General features: G+C 37.2%; 1 protein-coding gene across 1 annotated transcript in view; it reads left to right on the top strand.

The window, feature by feature from the left end:
- Positions 1-23,055, top strand: part of UNC13C (unc-13 homolog C) — a 607,361-nt gene that overhangs the window by 262,476 nt on the left and 321,830 nt on the right. Inside the window, exon 12 of the mRNA XM_059056161.2 lies at positions 900-1,063. Coding sequence (XP_058912144.1) covers positions 900-1,063 — 164 coding nt within the window. The remainder of the gene's footprint in view (positions 1-899; positions 1,064-23,055) is intronic.

Raw genomic sequence — 23,055 nt, 5'->3', positions numbered from 1 at the left:
TTTTTTCTAAATATATCTATGAAAATGTATATATGTAATTATTTTCACCTCCATTTTACTAAAGAAGGAAATGAGGAACAATAGTTAAGTCATTTACACATTATACAGTCATTAGATATAGAACCAAGCCTTAATTTCCTGACTACAGTCTAGCCAGTAATAATCCATCAAGAAAGATGGTTCAGGTTTTAGACCAATACCAATAAATCCCTTGAACTGGCAGGATGGGGAGCCAATATTGGCCTTAAAATGTGGGCAGAGATTTAGGATCACAGGAACAGCATCACGCTTTGCTTTTCAGAGTCTTTTCTGTTGGTCCAAGACACAAAAAGAAGTGAAATCCAAGAAAGGGTTCTTCAGTGACCCAGGCTGCATCCATGCAGCAGTTTCTTAACTTCTTCAAAGCAGAAAGGAATTCTTTGTAGTGATGTTTTTTATTACAAAATTCTAAAAATATTTATTTTCAACCTGAATTCATTGTCATGACTCATACCATTTTGCAACCAAAGTCCTTTAGTCTTATTTGCATACCTAGATTCTGTATTAACATAGCCAAAACACATTATTCATCCAGAACTTTATAATTTACTCAGAGCCCATGAATGCAAAAGATGTTTCAGCATGTAGAAATGTTTACATGAAAAAACATTTACTTCCTTCTAAAATGATTTGGTATATCTGGAAACACTTAAATCATTGATTCTGTATAAACTTAGAAATAAAATCGGAATTTGTATAAAGATGAGGTATGTTAGAACGAAAATCTGAGACATTTGTATTGTTGATAGATGCTGATGAAACATTAGATGCAATTATAAGTATAATTTACCGAAAGTTACAGTTGAATATATCTGGCCTAATCTGAAAAAACTGAACATTTGAAAACCACTTACTTTTAGAATTTGTTCCATTACTTGACTGAAGTGAAATCTAATGGTGGAGTAAAAATCCCAGAGGTCAAAGGAGATGAAGCCTGGAAGGTTTTCTTTGATGATGCCTCCCAAGAAATAGTTGATGAATTTGCCATGCGTTATGGGATTGAATCCATTTATCAAGCTATGACGTAAGTATTACAGAACATTTACATGATCAAAATCTCTGTTGAAATCCAAAGGGGGAATAGAAAGAGTGTTCATTTTCCTTCTTTTAAATCAAATGAAATTTTGATTAAAATGACAGTTACATTTTGGATGTAATTGATTGGATGCTGGCTACTTTCTCTATTACAGCTATAAAGTATTAAGAATTTGGTAACTCACTACCATCATCTTCCCAATTCTTATTCCATTCCCACGTGCTGTTCTTTGACTAGCAGCATTAGCAGCACCTGGGAACTTAGAAATGTAAAATTTCTACCTTACTTCAGACCTATTGAATCAGAAACTCTAAAGGTGAGGCCCAGCGATCTGTGTTTTAATATGCCCAACACGCGATTCTTGTACACTCTGAAGTTAGAGAACCAATGCCTTACTTGATATCTGAGAAAACTAAAGCCTGATGATTAAAGTGAGTCGTCCAAGGTTACAAAGCCTGTTAGCATCAGAGACACATCTAGAGTCCTTACGTTGTTGACCATAACTTTAGACTATATCCTTCCTTCCTATATTTTTCTCAGTGCTGCTAATTTGGTGAAACCAAGATTTATTGACCACCCATAGAACCCAAACACTACAGTAAATGTGATCCTGTAGAAGTGAGCCATACAGAAACACACCCCTTAATGAGGAGTTTCATTAAGGATTTAGAATGGGGTTATATTACTTGTCCAGAGTTTACCTTTTGAAACCTGGTCTAAGTTTATAAGTGCATTCTGTTCAGATATAAACCATGTATAATATGTAAACTATGTACATATATTAGGACTATTCTTTCATATTAGAGATCAAATCATATTTTCATGTGAACAGAATAGATGCTGACCCAGATAGTCAATCATTTTCAGCCAACTTGATGGATATATTGGACCAAAATCTTCAAGGTTTATTGCTCAGAGAATTTAATCAACAGTCATATTTGTAGAACATCATATGTAAGAATGATTTTTTAAAAATTTTCTGATAGTGTGTGCTTTTTCAGTTTACAGAATGTCCTAATGCTAAATAACAAAGGCTTATAGATTCTTAGGTATGAAGAGGAACTTAGAGGTCACCCAATTGAACCTCCCTCTGAATCAGGAAACCCCATTTTTGCATCCCTCACTAGTTGTTATCTTTCCTTTGTTTGCTCACCTGCAGTAACAGGGAGCTCACTCCTTTTTCTTTTAATTGAAGTATACTTGATTTACAATGTTGGGCTAACTTCTGCTGTATAGCAAAGTGACTCAGTTATACACATATATCCATATCCATTCTTTTTAATCTTCTTTTCCATTATGGTTTATCCCAGGAGATTGGATATAGTTCTCTGTATACAGTAGGACCTTGTTGTTTAGCCATTCTAAATGTAGTAGTTGGCATCTACTAACCCCAAACTCCCAGTTGACCCCTCTCCCTTTCCCACTCCCCCTTGGCAACCACAAGTCTGTTCTCTATGTCTGTGAGTCTGTTTCTGTTTTGTAGGTAGGTTCTTTTGTGCCATATTTTAGATTCCACATATAAGTGATACTATATGGTATTTGTCTTTCTCTTTCTGACTTCACTTAGTATTATAATCTCTAGTTACATCCATGTTGCTGCAAATGGCATTATTTCATTCTTTTTTAGTATTCCATCGTATGTACATACTACATCTTCTTTATCCATTCATCTGTCAGTGGACATTTAGGTTGTTTTCATGTCTTGGCTATTGTGAACAGTGCCGCTATGAACATAGGGGTGCTTGTATCTTTTTGAATTGTAGTTTTGTCCAGGTATATGCCGAGGAGTGGGATTGCTGGATCATATGGTAGTTCTAATTTTAGTTTTCTGAGGAACCTCCATATTGTTTTCCACAGTGGCTGCACCAACTTACATTCCCACCAACAGTGTAGGAACGTTCCCTTTTCTCCATACTCTCTCCAGCATTTGTTATTTGTAAACTTTTTAATGATGGCCATTCTGACTGGTGTGAGGTGGTACCTCATTGTAGCTTTGATTTGCATTTCTCTAATAATTAGTGATGTTGAGCATCTTTTCATGTGCCTATTGGCCATCTGTATGTCATCTTTGGAGAAACGTCTATTAAGGTCTTCTGCCTATTTTTCAATTGGGTTGTTTGTTTTTTTGTTGTTGCGTTGTATGAGCTGCATACAATATGAGTTGTGTATTTTGGAGATTAAGCTCTTGTTGATCGCATCATTTGCAAATATTTTCTCCCATTCCATAGGTTGTCTTTTTGATTTTTTGTATGGTTTCCTTTGCTGCATGAAAGCTTGTAAGTTTGATTAGGTCCCATTTGTTTAGTTTTGGTTTTATTTCTATTGCCTTGGGAGACTGACCTAAGAAAACATGGTATGATTTATGTCAGAGAATGTTTTACCTGTGCTCTCTTATAGAAGTTTATCATGTTATGTCTTATGTTAAATAAGTCTTTAAGTCATTTTGAGTTTATTTTTGAGCATGGTGTGAGGGTGTGTTCTAACTTCATTGATTTACATGCATGTGTCCAACTTTCCCAGCACCAATTGCTGAAGAGACTGTCTTTTTCCCATTTTATGTTCTTGCCTCCTTTGTTGAAGATAAATTGGCCATAGGTGTGTGGGTTTTTTTCTGGGCTCTCCACTTTTTTTCCCCATTGATCCGTATACCTGTTTTTGTACCAATACCACACTGTTTTGATTACTGAAGCTTTGTAGTATTGTCTGATGTCTGGGAGAGTTATGCCTCCTGCTTTGTTTTTTTTCCTCAGGATTTCTTTTGGCAATTCTGGGTCTTTTATAGTTCCATATAAATTTTTGGATTATTTGTTCTACTCCTGTGAAAAATATCATGGGTATTTTGATAGGGATCGCATTAAATCTGTAGATCGCTTTGGGTAGTATTGCCATTTTTTTTTTTTTTTTTTTTTTTTTTGCGGTATGCGGGCCTCTCACTGTTGTGGCCTCTCCCGTTGCGGAGCACAGGCTCCGGACGCGCAGGCCTAGCGGCCATGGCTCACGGGGCTCAGTTGCTCCGCGGCATGTGGGATCTTCCCGGACCAGGGCACGAACCCGTGTCTCCCGCATCGGCGGGCGGATTCTCAACCACTGCGCCACCAGGGAAGCCCAGTATTGCCATTTTAACAATATTAAATCTTCCAATCCAAGAGCATGGGATATCTTTCCATTTCTTTAAATCCTCTTTTATTTCCTTTATTAATGTTTTAATATTCTCAGCATATAAGTCTTTCACCTCCTTGGTCGGGCTTTATTCCTAGGCATTTTATTTTTTTGGTGTGATTTTAAAAGGTTTTTTTTTTTTTTTTTTTTTTACATTCCCTGTCTGGTATTTCATTGTTAGTGTAAAAAAATACAACTGATTTCTGAATGTTAATCTTGTATCCTGCCACTTTGCTGAATTCATATATTAGATCTAGTAGTTTTTGTGTGGAGTCCTTAGGGTTTTCTATATATAGTATCATGTCATCTGCATATAGTGACAATTTTACCTCTTCCCTTCCAATTTGGATACCTTTTATTTCTTTTTCTTGTCTGATTGCTGTGACTAGGACTTCCAATACTACGTTGAATAGAAGTGGTAAGAGTGGGCATCCTTGTCTTGTTCCAGATTTTAGCAGGATGGCTTTCAGCTTTTCACCATTGAGTGTTATATTGGTTGTGGGTTTGTCATAAATAGTTTTTATTATGTTGAGATATGTTCCCTCTATACCCACTTTTGTAAGCATTTTTACCATGAATGGATATTGAATTTTGTCAAATGTTTTTTCTGTATCTATTGAGATGATCATGTTGTTTTTGACTTTTCTTTTGCTAATGTGGTGTATTACATTGATTAATTTGCATATGTTGAACCATCCTTGTGAACTTGGGGTGAATCCCACTTGATCGTGGTGTATGATCTTTTTTATGTGCTGTTGGACTTGATTTGCTAATATTTTGTTGAGAATTTTTGCATCTATAGTCATCAAAGATATTGGCCTGTAATTTTCTTTTTCAGTGGTATCTTTGTCTGGTTTTGGTATCAGTGTGACGGTGGCTTCATAAAATGTCTTTGAGAGTGGTCCCTCCTCTTCGATCTTTTGGATCGAAGAAGTTCTTCTCTAAATAGAAAAGAAACAAGCAGATATAGGAAGGAGGAAATCACAATTGGAAAGTAAATCACTTAAATTAGCCAATATACAGATGATTAAAGAAAAAAAATACTGTGAAAGCAATGATAAACACATGGAACAGCAAAAGGATAAACATGAAGATGTAAAAAAGAACATCAAAATCATAAAATGTGTGGAAGGAGAGTAATAAAATGGAAAATGTAGATTTTTTTTAAGAATGTGCATGTAAATTCTTTTTTTTTAGAATGTGTTTGAGCCTATATGACTATCAGTCTAAAGCAAGCAGATATAGAAAGGGGTTAACATACTTGAAAAACAGGGTAGCCACAAATGAAAATCATAAAATAGATTCACAAAAGAAAAACAAAGAAGCAGTTACTGTGCTCTCCTCTGAGGCTCCAAATCTCCCCCTCTGCCCTGGCTGATTGCCCTGCAAGTGAGGGGACTTCCCAGGGTACGCAAACCTTCCCTCTTTCACGGCTTTCTCTCTGGGGTGCAGGTCCCGTCCTGATTCCTCTCTCTCTCTCTCTCTCTCTCTCTCTCTCTTTTTTCCTTTTTTCTTTTGTTCTACCCAGTTATGTGGAGATTTTCTTGCCCTTTTGGGAGTCTGAGGTCTTCTGCCAGCGTTCAATAGATGTTCTGTGAGAACGGTTCCACATGTAGATGTAATTTTGATGTATTTGTGGGAGAAGGTGAGAGCCATATCCTACTCTTCCACCATCTTCATCCAGTCTCTGGGAGCTCATTCCTTTTGAGGCAACCTATTTTGCAACTGGGCAGCCATGATGAAGTCTGTGACTGCTGTCTGCTCTGTCCCGTGTCAATGGCTATAGAACTCATGAGAGCAACTAGTATAAAATTTGATTACAATTAAAATGTAACTATGATTTAATAGTCTAAAGTGAATGAACTGTTCTGCCAAGAGAACTATGTTTAAAAAAACCCCACAAAAACAAAAAAATCTTCTGGAAAGAATCCCAGTAAAAGAAAGGATCAAGTTCAATTTATTCCAGAATATCTCTGTGAGCTGATGTCAGATTTCTTCATCTCCGTGTTTCTGATATTCTGAGAAGCACAACCGTGTTACTACAGAAAAAATGGTAAATGTATGGTAGTTTAAAAGAGAAGAATCATAGATCCTTCAACTTATTACTTTCATTTTTCTATTACCTTTTTAACTTAAGTAAACAATAACAATAACAAATATATTTGGATACTTTTTTGGTATCCAGTGACTTGCAGGTGAATTTGGATCCCATCATACTTATAAGACAGTGGGACAAAGCCCCTGCTCACATTGCAAATTGTCTGAAGCAGAGGTCAGCATTTTTTTTTTTTTTGTAAAGGCCAGAGAGTAAGTATTTTCAGCTTTACGGGTCCTATGGTGTCTGTCACGGCTACTCATTTCTACATTCCTAGTGCGTAAGCAGCTGTAGATACTAAGTAAACATAATAGCATGGCTGTGCTCTGATAAAACTGTTTTAAAAACAAAATCTATGGGCTGAGTTTGGCTGTGGACTTTAGATTGCCTACTCCTTGTCTAAAGAGTGAGAGCAAGGTAGATAAACATAAGGAAAAAGAATGCCTGTTTTTCGTGGGATAAATTGACAATTGCACGTTGACAGTAACAAAATGTGGCACATTACCTCTACTGCTAGTTACACATTTGATTTGATATTTTTATTTATTAAATGTTTCTATTAACACTGAGTACTCATCAAGATGGCCTTGACATTTGCCTCAGCTTGACAAAACTTTAGACAGGCTTCTTTCTGCCTCTAGGCCCCAGGCCTCCCCCTCACCTTGGCCCTTACAGAATCCAGAAAGTCTAACCTCAGACGGCCCTACCTTCCCTTTTCTCAGAGCATTTATTTTAGATAACTTACTATATTTTTTCTCTGTCCTTTTGAGATATAAAAAATGTTAAAGCCTCTTGCCAGTTTTGCAGCCCAGGACCAGCTTTCTCAAGGACCTGGGAGACACCCCTTCCAAATGTCCTCATCAAGGAAGATAGTCCTTATTTCTCAGTCTCTGTGGGAGCATAGGAGCCTAACTTGGGTAGCTGCCTTACACCAAGTTGTACTGCTACCTCCTGTCATGAGGGTGAGAGAAAGTTTACTGTTGCTTTGGGTAAGGCCAATTAGCAAACACACATGACTGGGATTCCCCGTACTCCTGCTCTTAGAAACTCTCCCCTCCATCAATCCACCTCAGCTCTTAAAAACTTTCTCATTTTTTATTTCAGTGAAGTTGAGTTCAGACTAAGTTCTGGTTTCCCTTCCCTATTGCATAGCCTTGAATAAAATGTTGCTCTCCTATTTAATTTTGTCCAGTGCAATTTTTGCTTTTATGGCACAAAAATTATCATCTCACCAGAATTTGTTTTATAAATCCTATTGTTTGACAATCTGATAAGTCCTAAAAAAATTTGCTACCAGCATGCATATAATCTTTTCATTTACTATTCATTAGTGATCATTAGTTGATGAAATTAATTATTTTAAGAGGAAAATACATATGTACTGATTTTATATCAGTATGTAGCTATCATAATTGTATATATATCAATATAATCAAGCTTAAGAGAGATAAAGAGACTGGAGTCCCTTAGAGGGGCACTTGAATTCTATTCAAAGATTTACAAATTGAAATCTTGAATCAAGGAGTTACACATCTTTTATTAGTGCTTTGTTAGAAGTTCTGGGTGCATGATAGAAAAGCAGAACACATTTGTAATTGAATGTATGAGAAGCAGAAATTGTTTATCAGAATTACATTTATTACCCTTTCCTGGCATATCTCTTCATGTCAGAAATTTTCAGTTGCCAAAAACTAGCAAAATGGAACTTGAATGTTTAATTAAGCTGGCATAGGTATCTATTCTACCAATTATGTTGCATTTAAGTGTTTTAGAGCATACTGTATTGAATGCTCATTTCTTGTAATCTGGAGAAATTTCAGAGTACTGGCATTCTTTTGTCAGGTTATGAAACATAACTTTCAGAGATGATTTTGATTTTATTTTCCACATGATACATTTGTAACTTGAGTCCTAAACTATTGTTGGCCAATGAATAATGCAGCCACAACAAAAAAGACTTGATGAATAACCAACTTATCTTTGAATTTAAACTTGTTGCCTATTGAATCAGTAATTTTCTGTTGTTTTGAAACCTTGCTGGAGAGAATCAAGAAACATAACCAGAAAACCAACCAAACAACAATAAAACAGACCTAGATATATCAAGCCTATCTCAGAAGTATCCCCTCTTATTTTTAAAAACACAAAATTAAAAAACTCAGCTTCAAGGAAAAAACAAACGTCCTCTCTATATAGTATGGATACTTAAAAGTTTGGGAAAGGACAAAACTGTTTAATTCTTTGGACTTCCCTAGACAACATTGGATCCAAAAGAGGAATCAAATCACAGTTTCTTTTGATATTTAAAATCCCCTTATGCTTAGCCAGATCCCCAGGTAACTTCATAATCTTGCTCCTTTATTAGAGATAGCTTGGTTTCTTTCAAGCATACTCCCATTTCTTTGAAGATGGACTTGGAGCACAAATAAATAAAGGGGACCTATGTATTAAGCCATAGAGTCTGGATGTACATTATTAAATTTTCTTCTTGTGTATTTCTCCTCATAAGCAGGAGCCTGAATCTATTCTGCTGGTAAATAACCTGAACATTAATACCGAACCTTCCAGTCCTCCAAGGTACCTCTTGCTTACTGTAAATGTTTCTTCCTTTTTACTAGAGAACATTTGCTATGAGAGCACAATGTATTAGTCCTATTGTTCCATAAAAATCTCTCTTTTGTTTTGGAGCAGTCATGTTTTGAAGGAAAGGGATTACAGTTTTCCTGTTTGGACAAGTGATTGATCAAGGACCTGGAGGGTCTGTTCCCACATGGTAAATTCAACCATCCATCTAACATAAAAGCAATTTTCCAATTTGTGACAGTAAGAATGAGAGTCTTCTCCCTTTTCCAAGGAGCACGCTATTCCACATGTTTAGCATGAGGTCGGGCAAAAAACGTGTTTACATCATGAGGATTCTGAGAGATTTAGATGCTTTTCATCTGTTTATGCAAATATATGTGTTCTTAATATTCTGACAGACCACCTGTTCACCCCTGAACACAATCAAGGGAATTTCATGTCAAGCACTAAGGATTAAATGGTCTTCTAGAGGTGATTTCTGTCAAGCAAATACCTTTTAACTGAGTGTTTAACAAGTCTTTCATTTATTTTAAAATGAAGCCCAAGATGTCTCACAAAATTTGAGATTCTGTTAGACTATAGTCATGCCTCTATAATACCAAATAAGAGAAAAGCATTAGGTCATTGTTTCTTACAATGGCATGCGTAACAAACAACATATACTTTGGCACTGGTCTTCTTTATCTAATTCACATTTGAACCAGAACTGTTGAGATACACTTTACTTTAAAGCCACTAGTCATTGTACCTGTTAGAGCTATGAGCCTGCTTTCCTTATTTTTTATTTTTTGTAACATCTTTATTGGAGTATAATTGCTTTACAATTGTGTGTTAGTTTCTGTTTTATAACAAAGTGAATCAGCTATACATACACATATACCCCCATATCTCCTCTCTCTTTTGTCTCCCTCCCACCCTCCCTATCCCACCCATCTAGGTGGACACAAAGCACCGAGCTGATCTCCCTGTGCTACACAGCTGCTTCCCACTAGCTATCTATTTTACATTTGGGAGTGTATATATGTCCATGCCACCTTCTCACTTTGTCCCAGCTTACCCTTCCCCCTCCCTGTGTCCTCAACTCCATTTTCTATGTGTGCATCTTTATTCCTGTCCTGCCCCTAGGTTCTTCAGAAACATTTTTTTTTATTCCCTGTATATGTGTTAGCATATAGTATTTGTTTCTCTCTTTCTGACTACTTACTTCACTCTGTATAACAGACTCTAGGTCCATCCACCTCACTACAAATAACTCAATTTCATTTCTTTTTATGGCTGAGTAATATTCCACTGTATATATGTGCCACATCTTCTTTATCCATTCATCTGTTGATGGACACTTAGGTTGCTTCCATGTCCTGGCTATTGTAAATAGAGCTGCAATGAACACTGTGATACAAGACTCTTTTTGAATTATGGTTTTCTCAAGGTACATGCCCAGCAGTGCAATTGCTGGGTTGCCTGGTAGCTCTGCCTCTAGTTTTCCAAGGAACCTCCACACTGCTCTCAGCAGTGGCCGTACCAATTCACATTCCCACCAACAGTGCAAGAGGTTTCCCCTTTCTCCACACCCTCTCTAGGATCCATTGTCTGTAGATATTTTGTTGATGGCCATTCTGACTGGTGTGAGGTGATAACTCATTGTACTCTTGATTTGCATCTCTCTAGCGATTAGCGCTGTTGAGCATCCTTTCATGTGTTTGTTGGCAATCTGTATATCTTCTTTGGAGAAATGTCCATCCAGGTCTTATGCCCTTCATTTGAAGGATAAGCTAATTTGTGTTAAGCAATATGTATTGGTTCAGTCATTTGCATCATATTCATTAGCATTTATTGGTGCCAAAGTGTTTGCCTAGGTACAGAATTAATAGCCCCTAGTAATGGCTGCTGCTGGTGTGTATTTTTGTAAATGTTATGCACTCACTGAAAGGAATAAAAACACACACAACAGAAAATGACTTTATTTTTTTTGCTAAGAACAGTGTTGCTGCCTAAAAAAATTGGTGATATAAAATGGTGAGAGCTTCTTTCTGAATAGCCCCTGATTGGGTTGTTTGTTTGTTTTGTATTGAGCTGAATGAACTGCTTGTAAGTTTTGGAGATTAATCATTTGTCAGTTGCTTCTACTGCAAACATTTTCTCCCATTCTGAGGGCAGTCAGCGTGTCCCCTTTATGTTTTACTTTGCTGTGCAAAAGCTTCTAAATTTCATTAGGTCCCGTTTGTTTATCTTTGTTTTTATTTCCATTTCTCTAGGAGCTGGGTCATAAAGGATCTCACTGTGATTTATGTCATAGAGTGTTCTGCATATGTTTTCCTCAAAGAGTTTTATAGTGCCTGGCCTTACATTTAGGTCTTTAATCTTTTTTTTTAACATCTTTATTGGAGTATAATTGCTTTAAAATGGTGTGTTAGTTTTTGCATTATAACAAAGTGAATCAGTTATACATATACGTATGTTCCCATATCTCTTTCCTCTTGCATCTCCCTCCATCCAACCCTCCCTATCCCACCCCTCTAGGTGGTCACAAAGAACCAAGTTGATCGCCCTGTGAAATGCGGCTGCTTCCCACTAGCTATTTTACGTTTGGTAGTGTATATATGTCCATGCAACTCTCTCACCTTATCACAGCTTACCCTTCCCCCTCCCCATAAACTCAAGTCCATTTTCTAGTAGGTCTGTGTCTTTATTCCGAACTTGCCCCTAGGTTCTTCATGACCTTTTTTTTTTTCCTTAGATTCCATATATATGTATTAGCATACGGTATTTGTTTTCTCTTTCTGACTTACTTCACTCTGTATGACAGACTTTAGGTCCATCCACCTCACTACAAATAACTCAATTTCATTTCTTTTTATGACTGAGTAATATTCTATTGTATATATGTGCCACATCTTCTTTATCCATTCATCTGTTGAGGGACACTTAGGATGCTGCCATGTCCTGGCTATTGTAAATAGAGCTGCAATGAACATTGTGGTACATGACTCCTTTTGAATTATGGTTTTCTCAGGGTATATGCCCAGTAGTGGGATTGCTGGCTCGTATGGTAGTTCTATTTGTAGTTTTTTAAGGAACCTCAGTACTGTTCTCCATCGTGGCTGTATAAATTTACATTCCAACAACAGTGCAAGAGGGTTCCCTTTTCTCCACACCCTCTCCAGCATTTGTTTGTAGGTTTCTTCATGATGACCATTCTGACCAGTGTGAGATGATATCTCATTGTAGTTTTGATTTGCATTTCTCTACTGATTAATGATGTTCAGCATTCTTTCATGTGTTTGTTGACAATCTATATATCTCCTTTGGAGAAATGTCTGTTTAGGTCTTCTGCCCATTTTTGGATTGGGTTGTTTGTTTTTTTGATATTGAGCTGCATGAGCTGCTTGTAAAGTTTGGAGATTAATCCTTTGTCAGTTGTTTCATTTGCAAATATATTCTTCCATTCTGAGGGCTGGCTTTTGGTCTTGTTTATGGTTTCCTTGGCTGTGCAAATGCTTTTAAGTTTCATTAGGTCCCATTTGTTTATTTTTGTTTTTATTTCCATTTCTTTAGGAGGTGGGTCAAAAAGGATCTTGCTGTGATTTATGTCATAGAGTGTTGTTCTGCTTCTGTTTTCCTCTAAGAGTTAGAAAGTGTCTGGCCTTACATTTAGGTCTTTAATCCATTTTGAGTTTATTTTTGTGTATGGTGTTAGGCAGTATTCTAATTTCATACTTTTCTATGTACCTGTCCAGATTCCCCAGCACCACTTATTGAAGAGGCTATCTTTTCTCCACTGTATATTCTTGCCTCCTTTATCAAAGATAAGGTTACCATATGTGCATGGATTTATCTCTGGGCTTTCTAACCTGTTCCATTGATCTATATTTCTGTTTTTGTGCCAGTACTATACTGTCTTGATTACTGTAGCTTTGTAGAGTAGTCTGAAGTCAGGGATCCTGATTCCTCCAGCTCCATTTTTCGTTCTCAGGATTGCTTTGGCTTTTCGGTGTCTTTTGCATTTCCAAACAAATTGAGAAATTTTTTGTTCTACTTCTGTGAAAAATGCCAGTGGTAATTTGATAGGGATTGCATTGAATGTGTAGATTGCTTTGTGTAGTAGAGTCATTTTCACAGTGTTGATACTTCCAGTCCAACAACATGGTATATCTCTCCATCTATTTGTATCATCTTTAATTTGTTTCATCAGTGTCTTATAATTTTCTGCAAACAGGTCTTTTCTCTCCTTAGGTAGGTTTATTCCTAGATATTTTATTCTTCTTGTTGCAATGGTAAATGGGACTGTTTTCTTAAATTCACATTCCATTTTTTCATCATTAGTGTATAGGAATGGTAGAGATTTCTGTGCATTAATTTTGTATCCTGCTACTTCACCAAATTCATTGATTAGCTCTAGTAGTTTTCTGGTAGCATCCTTAGGATTCTCTATGTATAGTATCGTGTCATCTGCAAACAGTGACAGCTTTACTTCTTCTTTTCTGATTAGGATTCCTTTTATTTCTTTTTCTTCTCTGATTGCTTTGGCTAAAACGTCCAAAACTATGTTGAATAATAGTGGTGAGAGTGGACAACCTTGTCTTATTCCTGATCTTAGAGGAAATGCTTTCAGTTTTTCACCATTGAGAATGATGTTGGCTGTGGGTTTGTCATATATGGCCTTTATTATGTTGAGGAAAGTTCCCTCTATGCCTACTTTCTGCAGGGTTTTTATCATAAATGGGTGTTGAATTTTGTCAAAGCATTTTCTCCATCTATTAAGATGATCATATGATTTTTCTCCTTCAGTTTGTTAATATGGTGTATCACATTGATTGATTTGCGTATATTGAAGAATCCTTGCATTCCTGGAATAACCCCCACTTGATCGTGGTGTATGAACCTTTTAATGTGCTGTTGGATTCTGTTTTCTAGTATTCTGTTGAGGATTTTTGCATCTATGTTCATCAATGATATTGGCCTGTAGTTTTCTTTCTTTGTGACATCTTTGTCTGGTTTTGGTATCAGGGTGATTGTGGCCTCATACAATAAGTTTGGGAGTGTTCCTCCCTCTGCTATGTTTTGCAAGGTTTTGAGAAGGATAGGTGTTAGCTCTTCTCTAAATGTTTGATAGAATTCTCCTGTGAAGCCATCTGGTCCTGGGCTTTTGTTTGTTGGAAGATATTTAATGACAGTTACAATTTCAGTGCTTGTGATTGGTCTGTTTATATTTTCTGTTTCTTTCTGGTTTAGTCTTGGAAGGTTGTGCTTTTCTAAGAATTTGTGCATTTCTTCTAGATTGTCCATTTTATTGGCATATATTTGCTTTAGTAATCTCTCATGATCCTTTGTATTTCTTAAGTGTTGGTTGTTACTTCTCCTTTTTCATTTCATTTCTGTTGTTTTGAGTCTTCTCCCTTTTTTCCCTGATGAGTCTGGCTAAAGTTTTATTGATTTTGTTTATATTCTGAAAGAACCAACTTTAAGTTTTGTTGATCTTTGCTATCATTTCCTTCATTTCTTTTTCATTTTTTTCTGATCAGATGTTTATGATTTTTTCCTTCTGCTAACTTAGTGTTTTTTGTTCTTCTTTCTCTAAATACTTTAGGTGTAATGTTAGGTTGTTTCTTTGAGGTGTTTCTTGTTTACTGAGGTAGGATTTTATTGCTATAACTTCCCTCTTAGAGCTGCTATTGCTGTATCCGATAGGTTTTGGGTCTTCCTGTTTTCGTTGTCATTTTTTTCTAGGTAATTTTTATTTCCTCTGATTTCTTCAGTGATCTCATGGTTATTTAGTAGTATATTGTTTTGCCTCCTTGTGTTTGTATTTTTTACATATTTTTTCCTGTAATTGATATCTAGTCTCATAGTGTTGTGGTCGGAAAAGATACTTGATATGATTTCAGTTTTCTTTAATTTACCAAGGCTTGATTTGTGACCCAAGATATGATCTATCCTGGAGAATGTTCCATGAGCACTTGAGAAAAATGTGTATTCTGTTGTTTTTGGATGGAATGTCCTATAAATATCAATTAAATCCATCTTGTTTAATGTATCATTTAAAGCTGGTGTTTCCTTATTTATTTTCATTTTGGATGATCTGTCCATTGGTGATAGTGGGGTGTTAAAGTCCCCGAATATAATTGTGTTAGTGGCGATTTCCCGTTTTATGGCTGTTAGCATTTGCCTTCTGTATCGAGGTGCTCCTATGTTGGGTGCATAAATATTTACAATTGTTATATCTTCTTCTTGGATTGTCCCTTGATCATTATGTCAGTCATTCTTTGTCTCTTGTAATAGTCTTTATTTTAAAGTCTATTTTGTTGGATATGAGAATTGCTACTCCAACTTTGTTTTTATTTCCATTTGTGTGGAATATCTTTTCCAGTCTGTATGGGTCCCTGAAGTGGGTCTCTTGTAGACAGCATATATATGGGTTCTGCTTTTTAATCCATTCAGCCAGTCTTTGTCTTTTGGTTAGAGCATTTAATCCATTTACATTTAAGGTAGTTATCAATATGTGTGTTCCTATTACTATTTTCTTAATTGTTTTGGGTTTGTTTTTGTAGGTTTTTTTCTTCTCTTGTGTTTCCTTCTTAGAGAAATTCCTTTAGCATTTATTGTAGAGCTTGTTTGGTGGTGCTCAGTTGTCTTAGCTTTTGCTTCTCTGTAAAGGTTTTAATTTTTCCTTCGAATCTGAATGATATCCTTGCTGGGTAATCTTGATTGTAGGTTTTTCCCTTTCATCACTTGAAGTATGTCCTCCCACTCCCTTCTGGCCTGCAGAGTTTCTGCTGAAAGATCACCTCTTAACCTTATGGGGATTCCCTTATATGTTATATGTTGTTTTTCCCTCACTGCTTTTAATATTTTTTCTTTGTATTTAATTTTTGATAGTTTGATTAATATGTGTCTTGGCTTGTTTCTCCTTAGATTTATGGGAGTCTCTTTGCTTTCTGGACTTGATTGAATATTTCCTTTCCCTTATTAAGGAAGTTTTCAACTATAATCTCTTCAAAAATTTTCTCAGTCCCTTTTTTTCCCTTTTATTCTTCTCGAACCCCTATAATTCGAATGTTCGTTCTCTTAATGTCCCAGAAGTCTCTGCGCCTGTCCTCAATTCTTTTCCTTCTTTTTTCTTTATTCTGCTTTGTGGTAGTTATTTCCACTATTTTATCTTCCAGGTCACTTAACAATTCTTCTGCCTCAGTTACTCTGCTATTGATTTCTTCTAGAGAATTTTCAATTTCATTTATTGTGTTGTTCAATACTGTTTGTTTGCTCTTTGTTTCTTCTAGGTTCTTGTTAAATGTTTCTTGTATTTTCTACATTCTATTTCCAAGATTTTGGATCATCTTTACTATCATTTGTCTGAATTCTTTTTCAGGTAGACTGCCTCTTTCCTCTTCATTTTTTTGGTCTGGAGCATTTGTACCTTGCTCCTTCATCTGCTGCATGTTTCTCTGTCTTCTCATTTTGCTTCACTTACTGCGTTTGGGGTCTCCTTATCGCAGGCTGCAGGTTCATAGTTCCCATTGCTTTTGGTGTCTTCCCCCAGTTTCTAAGGTTGGTGCAGTGGGTTGTGTAGTCTTCCTGGTGGAATGGAATGGTGCCTGTGTTCTGATGGATGATGCTGTATCTTGTCTGTCTGGTGGGGAGGACCACGTCTGGTTGTGTGTTTTGGGGTGTCTGTGAACTTATTATGATGTTAGGCAGCCTTTCTTCTAATGGGTGGTGTTGTTTTCCTGTCCTACTAGTTGTTTGGCATAGGGTGTCCAGAACTGTAACTTGCTGGCCGTTGGGTGGAGCTGGATCTTAGCATTGAGATGGAGATCTCTGGGAGACCCTTCACCATTTGATATTACGTGGGTCTGGGTGGTCTGTGGTGGACCAGTGTCCAGAACTCAGCTCTCCCACCTCAGAGGCAGAGGTGTGACATGAAGTCCGTGTCCGCCACACAGCTCAGAAGAAAAGGGTGAAAAAAAGAAAGAAAGATAGAAGAAAATAAAACAAAATAAAATAGTTATTAATATAAATAAATTATTAAAAATAAAAAATTAAAAAGTAATAAAAAAGGAGAAAAAAAGGAAAGAGAGCAACCAAACCAAAAAACAAATCCACTAATGGTAACAAGCGCTAAAAACTATACTAAAAAAAAAAAAAACCCAAAAAACATAAAATGGACAGACAGAACCCTAGGATAAGTGGTAAAAGCAAAGCTATATGGACAAAATCACACAAATATGCATATCCATACACACTCACAAAAGAGAAAAAGGAATAAAATACATATATGTATATATATTTTTAAAAAGAAAGAGAACAACCAAATCAATAAACAAATCTACCAATGATAATAAGGTCTAAATAGTTAACTAAGATAAACATAAAACCCAGAAACAAATTAGATGCAGAAAGCATACCCCAAGTCTAAAGTTTCTCTCAAAATCCAGTGTCTCAATTTTGGGATTAATCATTTTCTATTCAGGTATTCCAGAGATGCATGGTCCATCAAGTTGATTGTAGAGATTTAATCCACTGCTCCACAGGCTGCTGGGTGAATTCTCCCCTTGTCTTCTTTGGTCGCAGCTCCTGGGGTTCAGCTTTGGATTTGGGCCCACCTGAGGGCATCTGTCCTTTGCTCAGACAGGACAGGGTTAAAGTAGCGGCTGATTAGGGGACTCTGGCTCACTCAGGCTGCGGAGGGAAGGGGGTGGAAGGGAGGGGTATGGAATGCTGGGCGAACCTGTGGCGGCAGAGGCCACAGTGATGTTGCACCCGCCTGAGGCGTGCTGTGTGTTCTCCAGGGGAAGTTGTCCCTGGATTAGGGGACCCTGGCAGTAGTGGGCTGCACAGGCTCTGGGGAAGGGAGGTATGGATAGTGACCAGTGCTTGCACACAGGCTTCTTGGTGGCTGCAGCAGCAGCCTTAGCATTTCATGCCCATCTCTGGTGTCTGTGCTAATAGCCACAGGTCACGCCACTCTCTGGAGCTTGTTTAGGCAGTGTTCTGAATCACCTCTCCTTGCACACCATGAAACCATGGTCTCTTGCCTCTTAGGCAGTTCTAGACTTTTTCCCAGAGTCCCTCCTGGCTAGCTGTGGTGCACTAGCCCCGTTCAGGCTGTGTTCACGCAGCCAACCACAGTCCTCTCCCTGGGATCCGACTGTACCCGAGCCTCAGCTCCCAGCCCCCACCCATCCCAGTGGGTGAGCAGACAAGCCTCTCAGGCTGGTGAGTGCTGGTTGGCTCCTATCCCCTGTGCGGAAATCTCTCCACTTTGTCCTCTGAGGCCCTATTGCTGCATTCTCCTCTGTGGCTCCGAAGCTTCCCCCCCAACGACCCCCTTCCTCTGCTAGTGAAGGAGCTTCCTAGTGTGTGGAAACTTTTCCTCCTTCACAGCTCCCTCCCAGAGGTGCAGGTCCTGTCCCTATTCTTTTGTATCTGTTTTTTTCTTTTTTTTCATTTGCCCTACCCAGGTACGTGGGGAGTTTCTTGCCTTTCGGGAAGTCTGAGGTCTTCTACCAGCATTCAGTAGGTGTTCTATAGGAGTTGTTCCACATGTTGATGTATTTCTGATGTATTTGTAGGGAGGAAGGTGATCTCCACGTCTTAGTCCTCTGCCATCTTGAAGGTCTCCTATGAGCCTGCTTTCTAAGGAGAGTGTTGCTTAATTGAATTATTGATTCCTTTAAGAAATATTTATCTAGTGCCTACCATATGCCAGGAAATTTTAAAGGCACTGAGAGTACATCAGCAAGCAAGAAGTTAAGTTCCAGACTATTATGGACCCTACATTCCAGAAGATGTATTTCATTTATTTGATAGACACTGTTTGAGGATATAAGTACGAGAACTTACACAGCACAATGCGGATATGGTAATAAAAGAAGCTCTTGTCCCCAGTGAGCTCCTAACTTGGGGAGAAGAGGAAGAATATTGGGTTGGCCAAAAAATTAATTCGGGTTTTTCTGTAAGATGTTACAGAAGAATGTCCACAAGCTGATCACGCCCTCTTTGAACCATTACTATAAAACTCTTCACTAGCCTCTTCAAGTTGGGACACACAGTTTTGAGGGCATTAGCCTGCTGTGGCCCCCTTTGCCTGGCATAATGAGAAGACAGTATAATGGGGGCATGAGTGGGTGCTGTAAGGGCATAGACATGGAGGGACAAATCCAGGCACAGTTAAGGAGAGGTTTCAGATAAGGCTGATAGGCACCCTGAGGGTCCCATCCTTACTTGCTCTTCAACTTCCATCATTTCTCTAAACCCTACTTATTTCATTACTTTCCTGTCCCTCACCAGTGCCCTGATACTCAAAACCTCTGCAACTGAGTTTGAGTAATCCATAGCATCTGTGAAAAGCTATGATGCTTTTGGCCAGAGGAGAAGTGATTCTTAAATATTTTAGCCCCTGTTTAGTGACAACAATGAATAGAATCACCGAAATGCATGCTAATCTGAATTTTCAAGAGCAAATGATAAATATTATTTTAGTGTATTTCTAACATTAGGAATACAGATAGTCTTTCCTTTCATCTTCTGTTGTTTCTCTGAAATCTCTTCTAACGACCTAAGAATCATTGTTTGCATTTTAGTGCTTCTTTCCAATCATTCTGTTCCTATTTTCATAATAACTGATTTTTAAATCTTTTGAATCAAAGGCGTTTCCCATCCTTTGAAACCACAAGATGGGTTTGATTAGGCAGAATTGTCCATGGAAAGGCAGACGAGTTAGATGACTGTTTTGATGAAAACAAAAAATAAGACAACAGCAAGTGAGCTGAATCCAGATTTGTTATTTGAAATACAAATAATTTCCTAATATTTTGTCAATAGTATTTTGAGAATGAATGGTTGATAATGTAGCAGTTGCTTCAGCTGAAAACATGCCAGTAACTATCTCATTTTTGGCAATTTAAGATCTTTCTGGAGTTTGTGACTCTAATTTTCCCATGGCATTGAAATTCCGTTTATTAAATTGGTTTAACACTAACCCCATTTTCTGGCAAAAACAAAGTCAAGTGATTTTAACATTATTAATCCACTGTTTTTAAATCATGTCTTTTTGGGGAAATGTTAAACATTTTGAGAGATTATTCAGTAGTACTTTTTGACCTATTTTATTTGAAGGTGTGCTTTTTGAGGGAATGGTTTGCTGCAAGAATATACTCAGTCATGTTAAATTGCTAATTGTACTTTTAATCCTGTTCCCCTCTCCCCTCTCCCCCTGGGAATAATTTAAGTAGTATTAGAAATGCAGCCTTAAAAGGAAATGATTTTCAAGGTGATGGTTAGAAGCAAGTAAGTTTGCCTTGACGGTAACCTTGCATAAAGAATGGGCACACATAAACTCAGAGACAAATACTGCCAAATTGAAGATCACGTAGAAGTCTGTTAGCTGAAAACTCTGAAAGAGCAAAGGATCCATCAGGATGACTCCCTTGTCCCCTGCTTCCTGGTCATCCCAACTAATCATTGGATCCAGTGAACCAAATATTGTTGGTAGGGAAAAGTAATGTGTATGTTTAGGCCAGATGTGTTATCTGTATTCAGAGATTCATAGCATGTTAGAAGATCTAATCCTTACAATCTTTAATAGCTCTTTGATTTTTACAGATGGAGAAACTGAATCTAAGAGAGATAAAGTTACTTTTCTAAGGCCACAGAACAGGGCAAGGACTAGAATGAATCATCTCTATGCCATGGTACCTGTAACTCTAAATTGACCACCAATAATCCCTCCCTACCCATCCCCACTCCCCTCCACATACCAAAAAAAGCTTTCTGGTGACTATTTCTGCAAGATTTCTAGGAAATGTAGCCACTAACCCTAATGAATATCTTTACTTCTTTGAAATCTGTCTCTTTTTTCTTTCTGTCCTTCACTCATCTAAGAAATGTGTACTTTGATGCATACTACTGAAGCTGAATTGGGCCTCTGGACCCCAACACCACATTAAATCTTGGAGATAGAGTTTTGGGTGAAGCTGAAAAGAATAGCTTTACTGCTTTGCCAGGCAAAGGGGGCCACAGCAGGCTAATGCCCTCAAAACTGTGTGTCCCAACTTGAAGAGGCTAGTGAAGAGTTTTATAGTAATGGTTCAAAGAGGGCGTGATCAGCTTGTAGACATTCTTCTGATGGGTTGGTGGTGAGGTAAGTGGGAGTCAGCATCATCAACCTTCTGGTTCCAACGGGTCTGGGGTCTCTGTGCTTATGGGCAGCACACCATCCTTAACAGATAAATTCTCCCACCTGGTGGGGTTTCAGTATCTACAAAACAGCTCAAAGATATTTTATATGTATCTCTTGATGGGGAACTGGGACCCTGCCCCAAGGCTACACTATTGTTTCTCTTGACTGATGGTTTCTTCCTTGCCTTTCATCCCCTCCCTTCCCTAATTAACAGCTGCTTGAATCTGCCCCTTGGAAGTCAGGGAAGGTCATGGAGGCTGAAGGAAGCCTGTTTCCTGTAATCAAAGAAATGAGGGGACATAGAAAGACTTTTGTGCCCAGGAGACCCACAGGGCCCTGCTTGGTATCACAACTACCTACATTATATTGGCTGCCTCATCATTTATCACTTAGGGTTAAAAGTGAACATGGAAAGACAAGTTCAATATAAATTATTGGTTTGGTAACAACAGCTACTGTCCTTAACTTACCCAACTCCCGGTCACAGTTTCTAAAAAAGGACAGATAATTTTTACCAACCAGGTAAAAGATTACACTTCTTAGAGTGACCTGAAAATTCTGTTTCTGAGTTTGTGTTTTATTTGTTTAGTTAATATCAAATGCTTAAAATTTTAATCTTGGTATTCCAACTGATTGTTTACCTACTGACTCACTAATTCTATGAAGAACATTTTAATATAAGTTCAAAAATGTGACAACTACTTACCGAGTATTCTGTCTTTAATCTTTAGGTACATTGAGACATGTTCAACTAAGTTCTGACCAAATTTAGGAGGTTCATATTTATGAATTTGATCTATTTTCCTTTTAACAAACAACAGAATTTTTGTTGTTTACAGTTTTAATCTGACAAGAAAAACACCATAGTAATGATAATTTGATATTGAAACTGATATAAAAATCTAATGGGAAGAACAGTATTATTAAGTGAAATGTTGGGTTTTTCTCATTGTCCTTTGATTTTTCATATCTTCACCATTTTCAGCCCTATATTTTGCATTAGGAAGTTATGAGCCAAGATCGTTTCATTAATATCTTTAAAATTCTTGATATGTTTTATTTAGTGTACTAAAACTGGCATCTATTGCATAGTAATTTTATGGCATTTTTTGCATTTACTCATTAATCAGAAATTAGGTCTATGATAAATTTTGAAAGAAAAAATTATTTTATGGGTGATTTGTTTAACTTCACAAAAAATCTTATTTAATGATACTGTAAAGAATAATACAGGCTTTTTACATTATATACTTTAAAGGTTTTGTGGCTTTCTTAGAAAAGAAAAATATAAAGAAATTTTTACTTTAGTCAAACAAATTTTAAAAGGAGTTGTATTAGTTTGTTTCCTATTGGTGCTAAAAGTTACAAAGAGACTTGTAAAATCAATAACAGAGCAAAAGTTGAATTAACATTTACAAACTATAAATATATATATATAACTAAAATATTTTTCTGATTAGGGTAATAAAACAAATGCTAATGGTAAATTACTTTTAAAAATACAGGATATAATTTTTAAATAACGAAAATTTGTAGCTCCACCCAGCGATAACACTATGACCATTTTATTTGGTTATTGTTTCTGTATAAGTGTGTGTGTGTGTGTGTATGTGTGTGTGTGTGTGTGTGTGCGCGCACGTGCACACACAAGCTCTTGTATATATGTTGAGATAATAATGTACAAAGATGTTTGCATCCTGCTTGTTTGGCAACTTACAGGGTCCTTTGAATCAGTATGTGTAGACCACCAGGGTGTTACGAGTACTCACCTGCAGATCTTACAATGGCAGGTGAGCCTCTAAAAATGTTCCCTCTGTGCCATGACTTTATTCAAATGCAATTTGCTTTTACATTGGGAAAAGATATTTACCTGCTTCTATTGGTGGGCTCTTTAAGTATGAGAGCTGGATTTCTTTTCCTGAATAATGTAAACAACTTGTGAATTCTTGTCTTGCTAGAGCAGAA

The sequence above is a fragment of the Kogia breviceps genome, chromosome 3, assembly GCF_026419965.1.
Source record: "Kogia breviceps isolate mKogBre1 chromosome 3, mKogBre1 haplotype 1, whole genome shotgun sequence".
NCBI lineage: Eukaryota > Metazoa > Chordata > Mammalia > Artiodactyla > Physeteridae > Kogia > Kogia breviceps.
This window is presented reverse-complemented; position numbering and strand designations above follow the sequence as displayed.